Raw genomic sequence first — 17837 nt, 5'->3', positions numbered from 1 at the left:
TGCTGCCAGTGCTGGTGAGTTTGATCCCTAGGACCCCCATGGAGGATCAAGGGAGCCAACCACCAAAACTGGCCTGTGACCACACGCATGCAAGCACACCTGCGCCCTCCACACAGATAAACGTGATTTTAAAAATCTGTTTAGCTTATAGTCTTGAAGAGGAGAAATCTGAGGTTAGTGCAAACATCTGCAGTACCTGATAGAGAACTTTCTACTGTGCTGTAGTATTAACAGAGGGTGCCAAGCATGAACTAGCTCAAGTATTCTTACCTAGTTCATCTAGGGAGCCTGTTGACATCTTCTAACTCTAATCACTGCTCAGAGGCCCACTATCTCAAAGATAGGAATTTGGGGATTATATTTTTAACACATGAATTTCTGGGGGACACATTGGAACCATAATCAGACTATATCCAATTTTGAGTTAGTTTATTTTCTGAATTTGCTTGACTATTCTGGCATTTGGGAGGAGAACTATAGAAAAGTTAACATTTTTTAAAAGTGTGTGTGTGTGGGGGGGGAGAACACCACATGAATAAACGCAGTATCTGAGGTGGTCAGAAGATGCATCACATCAGAAGAGGCAGATAGTTGTGAGCTACTATGTGGGAGCTTAGAACTGAATCCATGTCCTCTGCAAAAGTAGTAAGTGTTCTTAACCTCTGAGCCATTTTACTAGCCCCTGGAAAGAGGATATTTTAAAAGGGAAACAATTTTTTTTAAAGTTGAGTTGTCTTAAGCTTAATTGGAAGCTTTATATAGGTTTAAAACACCTATTGGGAGCAGTTTTGTTTATAAAGAAACTTTAGGAGAAAGTATTGGACATAATTATTCAAAAGATTACTAGAGTAAAAAAAAAACCCCTTAGGTCTGCTAGGCCACTAGTGTTTATTTAGTATCTTTTCAGTACTTAGGTAGTTCTTGACATAGATTATGTCAAGATTATGTCCATAGATTATGAACATAATCTTCCCTGATTTAAAAAAAAGTCCAAATTCCTGTGTGACTTCAAATATAAGTTTGAAAGACAATTGATCTTTTTTATTATAATTAATTTTTGCTCATCAGGCCTTTTGATACTTTATGTGGTAGCCTGTGCTACCTGTTAGTATGAGATAAAGACTTGTAGCAGAATGGGTACATTTACGGAGGCAGGATCAGGGAGCAGCTGGAAAAGAGGCTTCTAAGTAAATCAAGAGAAGAGTGATCATGCCTGTCAGTTTGCCTCACACAGATCATTTTGAAAGTCATAGCCCTGGGCTGGAGAGATGGCTCAGCGGTTAAGAGCATCCGACTACTCTTCCAGAGGTCCTGAGTTCAATTCCCAGCAACCACATGGTGGCTCACAACCATCTGTAAAGAGATCTGATGCCCTCTTCTGGTGTATCTGAAGACAGCTATAGTGTACTTATATATAATAAATGAATAAATCTTTAAAAAAAAAAAAAAGAAAGTCATAGCCCTAGTAGTACTAATAACCCCCTTTCTCTTTTAAATGCCCTGATGTGGATAACCAGCAATAATATGGTCAGCATAGGGGCAAACACTTTGTGCTAGACAGTGCACTAGATTACTGTCTTAGTATTATTAAAATACCTGAGTGGATAGCTGTTCTTGACCCTTCACAGATAAACATTGTGAAAGAGTATTGTAATGAGGTCACATGGTGGTACACTTGATGAGCAGGCAGTATCTGTCAGTCTGTCAAAGCTGCTTGATTTCTGACAGCTTTCTGTACCAACGTTAATGGTTATGGCCTCTTTTTTTGAGACTTTTCAAGACAGGGTTTCTCAGTGTAGCCCTGGCTGTGCCGGAGCTCGCTCTATAAACCAGATGGCCTTGAACTCAGAGATCCACCTACTTCTGCTTCCAAAGTGCTAGAATTTAGGGTACACATCATCATGCCTGGTCTTTCATTTTTTAAATCTAGTTAAAGAATTCCTTAGTGGTGGTAAAAAGCCTTTATGTCGAAGAAACACTGGGTTAATGAATATCTGCGAAAAAGACCACTAGAGATGGGGTTAAAATTATGCCACATATAACTCTCCAGGCTGTGGCTTCACACAGCCATTAGGAACTGTTGCTCATGGCTGAAGTTTTTGGGGTAGGAAGGTATTGATTAGTACTGCCCACATTTTATGTGCATAGATAGCAATCGGGAATCTTATTGAAGTTCAGTTCTGTAGGTTTCAAGTGGATCCTGAGAGTATAGATTTGCTGATATTACTGATATAATGAATAGCAAGAGCATAACTAATGGTTACATTTCTCTGGATTTATCTGGATAAAGTATCCATATATACATATTCTGATTTTGGACATAGAAGGAAAATAGCTACTTTTGGACAATAGATACCTTTTAGTTAGAGTAGAGAGAAACAGAGGCAAAAATAGGTATTTAAATATGGATTGTTTCTAAAGGTTGATTATATTTTATTTATTTTGGGGTCTTTTTTGTTGTTTGTGTTTTGTTGTTTGTATATGAGACAGGGTCTAAGTACCCCTGCCTGTCCTGGAACTCACTATGTAGACCAGTCTAGCCTCCTGTTTGTCTCTGCCTCCTGCTGGGATTAAAGGATTAAATCACCATGCCTGATTTATTTTGTTTTGAAGTTCTTTTCTTTTCCAACGTAATATTTTCATTGATTTTATTGATTATTTTTTATTGATTTATTGATTTTTCACATACACTCCTATCACATTTGCTTCCCAGTCCATCCACTTACCCTTGTGACACACACACACACACACACACACACACACACACACACACACATGCACGCAACAAAAAAAGTCTTAATTCATGTTATCTGTATACTTACTAGAATGTGGTCAAACTCCTAAGTGGCCTAATCCTTAAACAGAGCTGAGTCCTTCCCCTCCTGCACCCCTGCTGGAAGCCCTCTATTGTTGAGAGCAAGAGTTCTCTTTGAAGACTTGTTTAGGCTGTTTGGAGGGTGGGTTGAGGTCACAGAAGTCTTTGACATCCCCTTCTCCACTGTGTGTCTATAGTCATCGATACTATTTCCACAGTTGCTTATTTGCTCATTAAGGTTTAAGGGAGCATGGCTCATGGGCTTCTTCTACATGTTACGTGCCATCAGCACAGACCAGGAGCGGGGCTCCCAGTTGCAGTAAGGCTATGGACCCAGACAAGGCCCTCCAATGCAGCTGGGATCAAGGATATCGACATGGATTCCAGCCACAGTACAGACCATAGCCATCCCTTTGGCTTTCTGTAGTAGGTAGCATGGGCCATGGACATCAACACAGAATTCGCTGCAGTAAGACCACGGACCCAGACATTGCCCTCTATGGCAGCATGGATCAGGCACACGGGCTTAGGTGACAACGCAGGTCACTCAGATTAGTATAGTTCCCAGTGGCTGCACAACCCACAAGCAACAACAGGACTTCAGGCAACAGCACAGGCCAAGGACCTCTGCTTGGCTTTTGATGGTACCACCAGGCCATGGATATCAGCTCAGACCCCACCTGTAGCAGGACCCAGACACAGGCCTCTGTGACATCCCAGACTCAAGCACCACCACAGTGTCAGGTGGCAGAGCAGGCCCTGGAGGCAGAGTATGGTCCCTGGAGGCAACATGGTCCATGGACATGAACATGGATTCAGGCCATGGCATGGGCCATGACCATCTACATGTCATTAGGTGATAACACAGTCCTTGGACATCAACCTGGACCCCGGGCCACATCAGGACCAATGATCCACATATGGCCCTCTGTGCTATCACAGGATATGGTTGTCCTCTAAGGAAGTCTAATCCACAACGTAGACTGTTCTCATTCAGGCCAGAGCTAGAGTGATCCCACAGCCAGGCAGTTTGTTTGGGGCTGAGCATGCATCTGCTTAAGTTCCAGGATGTTGCATACCAACCTTTGACCCTACTGGATAATGACATGATTTACTGTCTTCCATAGTCTCTCTCACACATGTCTTGACACCAGTTCTGTGTCTCCCCAGAGTGCACACACTGCACTGCACCACTCTATTCTGCTCAGCTCTGCTCTTACATCATTCCTATTTCTCCAACACCTGTGAGGGCAAGGGGGTGTTTCTTCAAGTTCTTTTCTTTTAGTTGATAATTTTAGACATGTATATACATATCCATGGCAAACTCCCCCTCCTTTAATTCTCCAGGACATGCTCCAACACATCCCCTTCACACTTTGATGTCTTTGCGTTTTCTCCCTCCCTGAAAATCGCTGGGTCCAGTTAGTGCTGCCAGCTAGAATAGTAACTGGTCTTGTCGGCTTGATGGTGTGCAGTGAGATATAATTGGAGTGAGTTCATTAGTCAGCAGTTCTGTCACATCCTCCCCATCCCCTGACTTAGATTTTTTTGATGTTCTTGAGCCTTAAGTAAAGGGGGTATTGAAGAAGATGTCACATTTAGGTTCATCAGTTGGGCCCACTATGAGTCTTTGCATTAACTGCTGTGTACTACAGAAGATTCTCTGATCCAGGTTAAGAGTAACACTATAGCTCCTTGGTCAAAGATCAAGTGACCATATGTGTGTGGGTTCATTTCTGGGTCTTTAATTCTATTCCATTGACTCTGTATCAATACCATGCATTTTTTTTATCACTATCACTCTGTAATACAACTTGAAGTCAGGGGTAGTGATTGCCTGCAGAAGTTCTTTTATTGTTGAGAATAGTTTTCCCTGTCCTGGCTTTTTTGTTATTCCAAAAGAATTTGCAGATTGCTCTTTCTAATTCCATAAAGAATTGAGTTGGAATTTTGATGGGGATTGCATTGAATCTATAGATTGCTTTTGGCAAGATGGGTATTTTTACTGTATTAATCCTGCCAATCCATGAGCATGGGAGATCTTTCTGTCTCCTGAGATCTTTAATTTCTTTCTTATAGAGACTTGAAGTTCTTGTCATACAGTTCTTTCACTTGTTTGGTTAGTCACACTGAGGTATTTTATATTACTTGTGACTATTATGAAGGGTGTTGTTCCCCTAATTTCTTTCTCACCATGTTTATCCTTTGAGTAGAGGAAGGCTACTGACTTGTTTGATCTTTGACAAAGGAGCTAAAACCATCAAGTGGAAAAAAGACAGCATTTTCAACAAATGGTGCTGATTCAGTTGTGAGTCATCGTAGTGAAGAATACAGATCGATCCATTCTTTATCTCTCTGCACAAAGCTCAAGTCCAAGGAGATCAAGGACCTCCACATCAAACCAGATATACTCAAACTAATAAAAGAAAAGTGGGGAAGAGCCTTAAACACATAGGCACAGGGGAAAAATTCCTGAACAGAACACCAATGGCTTATGCTCTAAAATCAACAATAGACAAATGGGACCTCATAAAACTGCAAAGCTTCTGTAAGGCAAAGGACACTATCATTAGGACAAAACAGCAACCAACAGATTGAGAAAAGATCTTTACCAATCATACATCAAATAGAGGACTAATATCCGATATATACAAAGAACTCAAGAGAATCAAATAACCCTATTAAAAAATTGGGTACAGAACTAAACAAAGAATTCTCAACTGAGGAATATTGAATGGCCCTGAAGCACCTGAAGAAATGTTCAGCATCCTTAGTCATAATGGAAATGCAAATCAGAACAACCCTGAGATTCCACCTAACACCAGTCAGCATGGCTAAGATGCTAGCGAGGATGTGGAGAAAGAGGAACACTCCTCCATTGTTGGTGGGATTGCAAGCTGTTTCAACCACTCTGGAAATCAGTCTGGTGGTTCCTTAGAAAATCGGACATTGTACTACCTGAGGACCCAGCTATACCACTCCTGGGCATACACCCAAAAGATGCTACAACATATAACATGGGCGTATGCTCCTTTATGTTTATAGCAGCCTTATTTATAATAGGGACTGGAAAAAACCCAGATGTCCTTTAATAGAGGAATGAATACAGAAAATGTGGCACATCTACACAATGGAGTACTACTCAGCTATCAAAAACAATGACTTCATGAAACTCTTAGGCAAATGGATGGAACTAGAAAATATCCTGAGTGAGATAACCCAATCACAAAAGAACACACATATGGTATGTACTCACTGATAAGTGGATATTAGCCCAATAGCTTAGAACACCCAAGATACAATTCAGAGACCTCATGGAGCTCAAGAAGAAGGAAGACCAAAGTGTAGCTGCTTCAGTCCATTTTAGAAGGGGCAACAAAATACTCACAGAAGGAAATATGGAGACAAAGTATAGAGCAGAGACTTAAAAAAAAAAAAAGGCCAACCAGAGACCACTCTACCTGGGGATCCATCCCGTGTACAGTCACCAAACCCAGTCACTGTTGCAGATGCCAAGAAGTGCAAGCTGACAGGAGCCTGATATAGCTGTTTCCTGAGAAGGCTCTGCCAGAGCCTGACAAATACAGAGGGGGACACTTGCAGCCATTCACTGGACTGAGAACTGGGTCCCCAGTGGAGGAGTTAGAGAAAGAACTGAAGGAGCTGAAGAGGTTTGCAACCCCATAGGAAGAACAATATCAAACAACCAGACCACCCCACCCCCACCCTGAGCTCCCAGGGACTAAACCACCAACCAAAGAGTACAGATGAAAGGGACCCATGACTCCAGCCATATATGTAACAGAGGATGGCCTTGTCAGGCATCAGTGGACCTTGGTCTTGGGAAGGCTTGATGCCCCAGTGTGGAGAAGTACCAGGGCAGGGAGGCGGGAGGGAGGGAGTTGGGTGGGCAGAAGAGCACTCTCATAGAAGCAGGGGGAGGGGGAATGGGATAGATATACTGATATAGCATAATAAAACATGTAGTATGGTATAATTTATAGTTACATGTAATGTATTTTATATTAGTATATAGCATATAATATAATGTATAGTTTAAAATAATTTATTTAATTTTGTTTTATGTCCTTTTGGTGTGCGGGTTTCAGACAATTGTGAGCTGCCATGTGGGTGTTGGGAATTGAACCTGAGTCCTCTGGAAGGGCAGCCATCTCTTCAGCCCCAAGTTATTTTTAAAAGTTATTGTGAATTATATTATTTCCCTTTTTATTTTGTCATTGGTACCTTGGAAGGCTAATAGTTTTGTCTTAATTTTGTATCGTGCCGCTTTGCTGCCTGCATTTGTCAGTTGTAAGGGTTTTCTGGTGGAGTCTTTAGGGTCTCATAGAGGGACCCTGACATCTGCAGGCAGTGCTCTTCTGACTCTGTTTTACTTGTGTCCTTTACTTCTTTGTCGTACTGCTTGAGCTAGCACTTTACTGAATTGAGGGTAAAGAGGGGTGTGAGCATCCTTTCCTCGTTCCTGATTTCAGTACACAGGCTTAACCTCCCCTGTTTAACATAATATTGTCTGTTTGTCATATTTTGTCTTTATTATGCTGAACTATGTTCTTTCTACTCTGAGTTTCTTTAAGACTGCTGTCATGAAGGAATGTTGGATATTGTCAGATGCCTTTTCTATGATCCAATTATCAATGGATATTTCTAGTATCTTTGAGTACATTTATGTAATTTATAACATTCACTGAATTACCCATATTTGACCATCTTTGTATCTCCAAAATAAACCCAACCTTTCTTGAAGTCAGTTTGTTCCTTTATTGCATGCCTGAGTGTGTGCGTGTTCATATATGTCCATATCAAGGCACATGTGTGGAGATCAGAGGACAACTGCATGATCAGTTCTCTCCTTCCACCTTGTGGGTCTTAGAAATTGAACTTAGGCCATGAGATTTGGTGGCAAATGCTTTTATCCATTGAGCCATTCTGCTGACCTAGTTGTGGATGCATAAAAGGAAAAAAAATTGTATTTAGGACATGAAGTTAATTTAATAGTATATAGCCTTAGCTTAGAGGAAGGGTGGATGTAGGGGAGCAAAAGAGCAGAATTTGGGGCAGGGACATCTCTAATATGGGTGTGTTCTTCCTCAGCCTGTACAGTGATAAGAATACCTCGTTTGATACACAGAGACAGAGAGCAAGTGGGGTATCTACAGCCAGACAGGAATAATGTAGATGGATGACACAGCGGCACAGCTTTAAAAAGTCCTCCAAAGGAAAGAGACTCCGTAGACTGATGTTTCTGAGATTGTTTCTCTTCGTGTGGTTTTTCAGATGCTACTTTGGGAGTAGGTCTTCCATCTGTCAAGATGTCCTTTAGTTACATGAGGGAAAAGAAGAGCTGGGCCTTTGTGTCTGTCCGTGGCTAATATATTCTGTTGGTGTATAAGGGAGCCTGGGTAAAATGGATCTTCTCCATATCTCCTCTGATACATAAGCTGTGGGCCAGGCCCTGTGAATTGTACCTGGAACAGCCTCATACACACACACACACACACACACACACACACACACACGTCCCCCCTTCTCTGTGATAAGCAGCTCCAGACAATCCCAGAGCACCAGATGTTGTTCCCAAGGGTCCAAATATACAGTGTTTTTCTGATGGTTATCCCATTCCTCAGTGGTAAACAATGCTGTGTCAAGGTACTTCTCAGAGACCACCTGGAGCACAGAGATCCTATTTTTTCACTAATTTTTGTTAGCAGCATTGTGACGCTTCTCACTGGGCTACAAAGCCAGGGCTTGAGCCTACAGCTGGAGAAAGTCCATGACCAGTGCATTTAGGGGTTTGAAGTGGAAAAAGGAGAGGGAGGGAGCAGCAGGAGTACAGAGCAGTACAAGCAAGCAATCCACATTGCTTTACTTTTGGCTTTGCTGTCAGCAGACTGGCCACCATTGCCAAGACTGGAGGGACAGCACTGTCTCACAACCCTGACTTAACCATACTGCATCGGACTATTCCAAGTAGCTCTTGTGCTATCTTTCCCTTGGAGGCAAGTCTCCTCCCAGCCGTCCCTCCCCTCCTGCTCCTCCCCTCCTGCTCCTCCCCCGTGCTGTGAGAGATGATGCGGTTCTCTATTGCTAGGCTCAGCCAGCTGATGTCACTGGCAGCGGGAAGCATCAGCAGCCTGATCACATGCTACCTAGTCTAATGCAGACGGGATAGGGGTGTGTGTGGGGAGGGGGCTCTATGGCAACTATTCTTGCTTGAACGCTGCCAAAAGTACAGAGGCAGCAGCTGCAGCATATAGCCAGCTTGGATGTCTTGCCCCAGAACCTGAGGAAACTAATATTGGTGGTATTTATTGTTGATAGTATTGAGAAAAACAACCCTTAACTCTAGGGGTTTGTTTTGCTGTTCTCCTTCCCAAAACAGACTTCCAGGACTCTGAAGAAGCAATTACAAGCAGGATGCTTTTCCCCACCTCTGCGCAAGAATCTCCCCGCGGCCTCCCAGATGCAAACGGTTTGTGCCTTGGCCTGCAGTCACTCAGTCTGACTGGCTGGGACCGACCCTGGAGCACCCAGGACTCAGACTCCTCAGCCCAGAGCAACACACAGTCAGGTGAGTGCAAGAGAATGTGGTGTCTGGCTAGGGGAAGGGGCCGAATGGGGCAAATGGGGCGGTGAGCTAAGATACCAAAGCAACAGTTGTTCTGCTCCCCTTTGCATCACTCCCTCTATACACACAACACAGAGCTGTTTTGCAGGCAATGGTAGCTGTGAGTGTTGCACGACAGACAGGCTGCTGGTCAAGGCAGATGCGGCTTTTCTATTTGCTCTGACAAATTCCCTGGAGTTCTTAGTCTACACCTGAGGTACTCCTGACAAGGGTCCCCAAGGTTCCAACCTTATGCAGATATGATCCATCTAAGCCTCTGGTGCCCAGGCCTGTCTTGGAGATGATGAAGCAAAACACTTTTAGGTGGGGGAGGGGAGTTAAGGAACTGATTACTGGGTGACCAGATTCTGTTTAGTGGTTTTAAAACTAGAGTGCTGTATGCTAAGGTTAGGTAGCCCTGAGTCATAGCAAGAGAAGATTAACTGAGCAATTTTATTTGAATATTGGAACTGCCTTAACATTAGGTTAAGAGCGGCAATCCTGGAAAAGGGACCGGCTGGAGAGGAGGATACATGGGGTAACTCCCAGACACAGAGAAGGAGGCTTTCTGTTTGTTGAAGGTAACTAATGGATGAGAGGCCACTCCCCTTTAGGATCTCTTGTCTGCTTGATAGAGGATTAATGGGAACAAATTACAGAAGTTATTGACAAATCTTTGAACTGCTTCTCCTCAGATCTTCCCATTTTATTCCCTGTTTATTCCCTTCTTGTGGTATTTGGGGGAAGATTAGCCAGGTAAAAATTGTAAAAATTTCCAGGAAGAACTGTAAATTTAAATGCTATAGTATTACTCAAAAATCAATATATTTTACTTTATGTCACAATACAAAAGTATTTACAGATCCTATGGGACAATGGAGGACTGGTGTGTGTGTGTGTGTGTGTGTGTGGCCATTTGCTATTGATGTTGGCACTGGGCCTGCTGTCCTTTCAGATACCTCCTCAGTCTAGGACCAGGAGTCATGGCAGCAGTGCATTGCTGTGTTGGTTCCTCTGGCCTCCACCCTGTGTGGTGCAGGTGCTGCTTTAGAATGCTTCACAGAGTCTGGGACTCCTAATGTCTGTTAGGCATTTTAATGCCCCTTTGTTTTAGTAAAATGCTTTTGGGGAAGAGGAAGGGTTTTTTATTTGTTTGGTTGGTTGGTTTTTAATTGGTTTGTAGGTAGGATCCCTTGAAGGTAAAGTTACCTTGAATGCTATCTGCCTTTTATCTAACTCCAGCCTTTTGGGGGGGCGGGTGGTAAGTACTCTGTTTCCTAGGTCAGGAAATGTGTCACTCTTCAATGTCATTTGCTTTGGAGGCCACAGTACTTCTTTTATGTATTCTTTGAAACAAGTCTTGTCCTGTTTTTACTCCTACAGGACCTGAGCAAAAGAAGAGCTCACACAGGAGATGAGCACCTGTGTGTGGTCATCAGTGTCTGATCTGTGCTGGCATCAGTTGGGGTGTGGCCCTCTTTCCTCCTGTTTTTCTTAGCTACAGAGTTAACCTCTGAACTGTAACTAGGCCCATGGAAATTTAGATGTGTAAATCTTGAGGCTTGGAAAGCCTGTTCTAACAGCTATATGGTAAGGTGGTTGTCTACTTGGGAATGTATGGCCAGCCTGGGCAATGTAGCAGGACCTTGTCTCAGACGTGAAAGGAAGGAAAAAGAAAAGTTAGGTCTGGGCATTATTGTATCCGCTTCCCACCTTCAAGAACCAGATCTTGCAGCCATTAGTCTGAAGAGGGGTGTTTTTCTTCACCTTCCTTCTCAAGCATTTAGTAATAAACATTACATGATTTTGTGGATCAGGGAAGGGCTGCAATCTGAACTTCAGAATTCATAAAGACCTGAGACGGGCCCCAGTGCAGTGATCTGGCTAGGTTAGTATGAGTAGCTCTTGCTTTCTGGGGGTTAAAACACACACACATTCCTCATCTCCATTCTGTTTGCCTTCAGGAGCTGTGGTGGGAGCCTGATCCTTTTCCTAACTCTGTGCCTTCGTGGAAAGCCCATGTGAGGGTGCCATCTCCTAGAGTAGGATGGAGCCCTCCCACCAGCCAGCTGCAGTGCCAGATCGTATACTCTTGCCAGTAATGCGGGAACACACAGCCCACATTCCAGTGCCCACACTGCCTTTCCATCTGAAAACCAATTTGCACAGTTTCTTGAGGAAGGGAGGAGATAGTTCAGTTAGCTTCAGAAAATCTGTGAGTTGTACTTGCAAGCAGCCTGGTATCCTATTGTCTCTGTGTGGAACCTGTTATTGCTTAGATTCTGGTTGGTGATACTTTTCCCAGTAAGTTGTAGCCCCACCCACACCTGTCTTCTACCACCTTTAAGTATTTGTCATTGCATTAGGCAAGGTTGGAGAGTAGGGCTCTTGACTGAAGATCTTGACTATAATATTCACTAAGTAGGCATTAAACACTATCTGCCCAAAACTGTTGGGTACTGAAGGTATGATGTCAGTGAATAGAATGGAATCATCACCATTAAGAAGTTCTAGGGCTGGTAAGTTAGCTCAGCAGGTAAAGGCACTTGCCACCAAGGCTAACAACCTGAGCTTGATCCCTAGGACCCACATGGCAGAAGAGCGCCAACTCCCAAAAACGTGTTTACCTATAAGCATGTGCATATATGGGCACCAGAGGAAAGAAATAGAATGTTTTAAAAAAAAGAAATGACCGTGATTGTCAAGGGAAAAGTCCTTTTAATAGTACGTCAGGACTGTGTACTCTGTGATAGGGAGTGGAGTGACATACAGCCAACATATATCATTTTTTAATGCTGAGCACAGCACATGATTTAGTGCTTGTACAGATGAGGAAAACTTGCAAAAGCACACAAAGTGTCATACTATTGTCTAAGCATTCTAAACCTGGTGTCTTTTGCTCTAGAACTGCCATTCTTCATATTAAACCCCCTTTCTGTGACCAGAGCTTTAATATGTTAGACCAGACTTACTTCATGTAGTACAAGGGCTAAGTAGCCTGGAGCGCTCTGCTCATGATGAAATCTTTTAAGATTGAGGGCACTTGACAGACAGACAATTCAATTCAGTTTGCACCCTCGGTCTCAGTCCATCAGCTTAACCACCCACTGGATTTGTCTTTCTGCCTTCCCCTTATGACTCTTCTGTATGCAGCATTACTCAGCAGGAGAGTAAAGTGACATTTCAAATCTACCTTGAGGGACCTGAAAAGGAGACTCTTAATGGCCACTTTGTACAGAGGCCCAATGGGCAAGTGAGATGCTCAGCCTTCAGCCTGAGGATGCCAGAGGACATGTCTTGTCTATTCTATTCTGATTCCCTTTAGAAGTCTCTTGAGATTCACCTGTACACTGACTTTGGTTTTTGTCCTGTTAACCATGGAATGTAGTGTTCCCTGTGCCTTTCATTTGCAGACTTCCCCACTGATCACAGGGCAGAGCAGCCTGGGTTATACACACGTCCTTTGCTCTGCTTTCCCAACCTTTTCCAAACTGTTTATGAGCCAACATTCAAAATAGGGTTAGGTGTCTTCTATGTGGAATATGGACTTCCAGGGCCCAACTAAGTTATCTTGCAGATTTGCTTCAAAACTCAGCAAGCAGCCACAGAACTAAGGGTACACACAGGAATGAAGGCTTCCGGTATACAACTAGGAATAATGTAGCCTAGGGTTGGAACAATGGCTCCTAGATTTTCTCAGTGACTACTCTTACTAGATGACAAGTATTTGATGATCGTGTCCTGGCCTAGTCCCATGTCAACTGTGAGCTTGAGCTGAGAGGTGTATCTTGTGATAAAGGCATCCAGTCCCAGCCCCTGCTGCTAGTGCCAGTGCTGTCATCAGATCTAGGCACCTTTAGACTCTTGGAGAGGGAGGCTTCAGAAAATTCCAACAATGACTCAGCTGAAAAACCAGAGACCTGGCATAGAGAGAAGGGTGAAAGTAGAGAAAGTTTAAAATCAGTCTAAAAATAATTACTGCTGATTTGGTCTCTTGTGCTCTGAAATGGCATTAATGAGTTGGAACCTTCTGCTGGGTTGGGCTCTAAAGGGACAGTCAGGTCACTTGAGGGCATCTGACTGTGGGTCACAGTTTCCAGAAATTTGGCTCATTCTGTGAGCTGAAAGAGATCTTAAACCAGCTTAATTGACATTCTCCTGTTGTTGACATTCATTTTATCCCTCTTCAGCTGTGCATTTTCTCTGTATGTATTTGAGTATGCACATTCTCTGTGAATAGTCTTACCTAGACTTACTAAATAATAAGATAGTAATGAGCTTTGGGCAGCTTAAGATATATTCACTTACTAAACTATTATTTTTATATTCCAAATTTGTCCTGTGCCCGATGAGACAGTAATTTGTGTGTGAATGATCTTAGCCTTTAATGACTGAGCCATCTCTAGCCCCAGCAATGCCTTCTGTAGCAATTGTCTTGCTTTTTTTAAAGCAGTATCTGCCTGAAGCAGTAGGCCTTAGCTCCTTTGTTTCTGTTCAATGTGAGCTTTTTACAGGATGCAGCTAGTTCCGGCCATCACTTTCCTGAAAGTATTATATTCCATGTCATTCTTTTTATAGTCTTTATTATTCTCAGTGCTGTGTTTCTGCCTCTCTGCTTCTCCCCCTACTCCTACACAGTGTTTTTAGAGATCAAACTCTTTGTGAAATGCCCCGTAGAGTCATCTTGGCTTCCTGTGTCCTTGAATGTCAGTCTTTGTTGTACTCTAAGAGCTTTATTTACAAGCTCCAATCTTTAAGATAATTTCACATGAACCATATTTGGGTGTAGTAAGGGTATAGTAATTAGAAACTTAAAGTAATAAACCTAGGGGTTTTTGGCTGGAATTTTCAAAGATTTATATACAAATGTATATATACAAATCTCATAGGGATCTTGTTAAAATGCAGATTCTGGTTCAGACATCAAGCAGTGTCTAAGGGACATTTTAATGAGTTCTTACCATGGCCATCACCAACTTTTGAGACTTTTCTTTTGTCTCCTGCACTTCTGGTAGGTGAGATTTCTCATCTGTGGTTGATGATCTTAAAAGATCTGAACAAAAAGGAGATGTGCCATGGACATGAAGATAGGCGAGCACACGGCCTCAGTAATGATGTATACCTTAGCAGTAACTGATGCGCTCTGACAGCGGAGCTTCAACTCACAGAATCTGACTGTGCTTTGCTGTGGGCTGTACAGCGCTAACCTCGAAACTTGGTTAAGATAGGCTAATACTAGAATTTAGGGAAAGATTCTTATCTGAGCTTTGTGTCTGGTGTTCAGTAAATGGAACAGTTGCTGTTAGTAGGAACTAAAAGAGATGATGGACCATCTCTTGAGAAAGTGGGATTAACTAGTGCAGGTCGTTAAACCATTTTCTATTTAGATAGGTTTGTTGCTATGGTCGAGGATCTCTTTTGTTGATGTTTGAGGAAGGTGGATCTTACTGTGTAGCTTTAACTGGTTTAGAGCTTGCTGTGGACCAGGCTGTCCTGGAACACACAGAGATCCACCTGCTTCACCTCCAAGTATTGATCTTAAAGGAGTATGCCATCATGCCAGGCCTCACAGTAGAAGCTTTCTATAGATACAATTCCTGTTGTTGACAAGGTAATTTGAAGAATCCCAAGATACCAATAGTGTGCAAGTTAGTTGAGATAAATAGAATTCGTAGCTGGCAAAACATGTATCAATACAAGTGAATATAATAAACTGGGATGGATGAGTAAAGTGGCCTGTATTGGCTACCATGTTGGTTTTGGCTATTTACAATGCACTTACAAAACAAAATCATTTTGGATAAAAGCATAGTTCCTATAGCCCATTCTTGTTCTTGGTGTCCCTAGGTATGACCCCTTTAATCTAGTTAATTTTCTCTTAGAATTTTTTCGCATATGTTTTTGTGCTATGTGATAATGCTAAAACACAGGTCTCACCTAAAAGAAAATAGAGGTAGTTTATATTGGAGCCCAGTATGAATGACCGTAGCTTGGAAATGCAAATTCATGTTACCCCAAATATTGTATTCCAGTGTGGTAACAGTTTGATGAAGTTTTTATAGTAACAAAAGTCATAAATTAAAGCAGTTTAAAAATACACTGATGGGGTTGGGGATTTAGCTCAGTGGTAGAGCACTTGGCTAGCAAGCGCAAGGCCCTGGGTTCAGTCCCCAGCTCCGAAAAAAAAAAAAAAAGAAAAAAGAAAAAGAAAAAAAATACACTGATGATAGCCTGGTTTAGTGATTATATGCTGTTATCTCAGCACTTGGGAGATGAGAAGATCGGTGCTTTGAGGCCAGCCTAGTCCATATAGACAATTCCAGGCCAGCAAGTGATGCATGGTAAGACCCTGATTCAACAAACAAACAAACAAACAAACAAACAAACAAACAACAAACTACTAATTGAAATGCCAGGTAGACAGAGTATATCAAAGCTAGGAAGTCTCTGCTATAAACTTGAGATGTTATCTACTGACATCTTAGCCTTTGGGGATAGTGGAAACATGGGGCTTATTTCTACAGCTCCCAAAGAGTTATCTTAAGGTGTGTGTGGGGGTGGGGTGAGGTGGGACAGACAGACACAGAGATCTAAAGGGTTTTGTTAGGATAGTTTATAGAATATAGATAGGCATCTTAGTTTTCCAGTGGTTTCATTGCTGAAGAAAATGTCACTCCTCTGTCAACTGCTCATAAATCCTCAGGGAGAATGGATCTAAAGCTTTTTAGTTGCTGTTGTACTGAGTGGGGTCGTGGATTACTCAGCCTCATCTGCCTCAGCATTATTCCTTCCCACCCCACCCCTTTCTACGTGCAAAGACTTCCCCATCTCAGATTTTTTCAACACTTAGCTTTTTCATTTGTTCGGTTTTGGTTTTTGTTTTTCAAGACAGGGTTTCTCTGTGTAGCCTTGGCTGTCCTGGAACTCACTCTGTAGACCAGGCTGGCCTCAAAACAGAGATCTGCCTGCCTCTGCCTCCTGAGTGATGAATTAAAAGTATGCACCACCACTGCCTGACATTTGTCTAAACCTGGGTTCAGCTGTCAACCATGGATCTCTCAAATGTCTGTCTGGGTAAACCTATCCAGTGTTTAAACTTTAATATATTGTAAGTTAGCCACTTAGAGTTCCATATCCTGGACCTTATTGTCCTTAGAACTTTTAAGGATTCGTGTTCTTCCTTCTCCATTCCTTAGACTCTCTTCATCTGCTCTTGACTGTTTGTCATGCTTCTTTCTTTAACTTGTAGCACCTGACCAGCTCCTTAACTCCTCTCTTGTTGTCACCATCGAATATCATTCCATGTTCCATAAGGGAAAATGATCATAGCCCAGTGTGGGTCTGGTATCCATCAAGGTACCTTAGTTCAATGGATAATATGCTGAAGTCCAGGTTTAAGTGTTGTGTCTCTCACCTGGATGGTAGATTCTGTAGGACATCCTCAGGGCTTTGTGACCAGCCTGTCCGCCATCCTCAGTAACTCCGGCCGTCTCTCCAGTAGTTATTTAGTTATTCTCCATACAGAACCAAAAATGTTTTATCATCCTTGGCTCTGTAGTGATTTTTTTTAGATTTATTTACTATATTTCATGTGTGTATTTTTCCTGCATGCAAGTGTATGCATTACATGCATGCCTGGTATCCACAGAGGTCAGAAGGCATCAGATCTTCTGGAATGGAGCTACAGATGGTAGTGAGCCTCCACATGGATACTGGGAACTGAATCTGGGTCCCATGTAAGAATAGCAAGTGCGTTTAATGCCAAGTCATCCTCCAGCCCCTCTTTCATGATTTGATTTTCACTTCATTGTTGACAATCTTAAGCTTGTTTTGTAAAATGTAAGAAGGGACCTTCTTAGGGCAGTGGTTCTCAACCTGTGGTTTGCAGTCCCTTTGGGGGTTGAATGACCCTTTCACAGATTGCTTAAGATTGCTGAATATGCAGATGTTTACATTTGTAACAGCAAAATTACAGTTATGAAGTAACAGTGAAAATAATTTTATGGTTGGGGTCATCACAGCATAAGGAACTGTATTTTAAAGGGTTGCAGCATTAGGAAGGCTGAGAGCCACTGCTCTGGGAGAGTTGATACAATTTTAATAACTAGTGAGTATAATGGTCTATGTGAGTATAATGGTCTGGGTGTTTAACAGTAATATTTTGACATGCTTTGCAACACTAGAGAGCAAGCTAAAATCTGCTCACCTCTTGCCCTTTTAAAGCATAAACTCTGAAGCATGGATTATTTCAGTTATTTCGGGCACGAGTTTGATAAAACAAGGATTACTTGAGAGGTTTATCGAGGATTATTTGTGCTGGGTGTTAGAATCTAAGCATTTTGAGACATGTAGTTCCAGCATGCAGTTAAGTGTTAGTACTTGAAAATCACTTTGAAA

General features: G+C 42.4%; 1 protein-coding gene across 17 annotated transcripts in view; it reads left to right on the top strand.

The window, feature by feature from the left end:
• The window catches only part of Cpeb1 (cytoplasmic polyadenylation element binding protein 1), a 108111-nt gene that overhangs the window by 73847 nt on the left and 16427 nt on the right, over window positions 1–17837 (top strand). For 16 of the 17 annotated variants that reach the window (XM_039105662.2, XM_039105656.2, XM_063284729.1 and 13 more), the window contains exon 3: window positions 9216–9404. In XM_039105662.2, the coding sequence (XP_038961590.1) occupies window positions 9251–9404 (154 nt within the window). In that variant the 5' untranslated portion in view covers window positions 9216–9250. Of the gene's footprint in view, window positions 1–9215; window positions 9405–17837 lie in introns of those variants that run through there. The other variant, XM_039105676.2, reaches the window with a different exon arrangement.

Source organism: Rattus norvegicus, chromosome 1, assembly GCF_036323735.1.
Source record: "Rattus norvegicus strain BN/NHsdMcwi chromosome 1, GRCr8, whole genome shotgun sequence".
Taxonomy (NCBI): domain Eukaryota; kingdom Metazoa; phylum Chordata; class Mammalia; order Rodentia; family Muridae; genus Rattus; species Rattus norvegicus.
The sequence above is the reverse complement of the archived record's forward strand: the minus strand, read 5'-3'. Positions and strand labels throughout refer to the sequence as shown.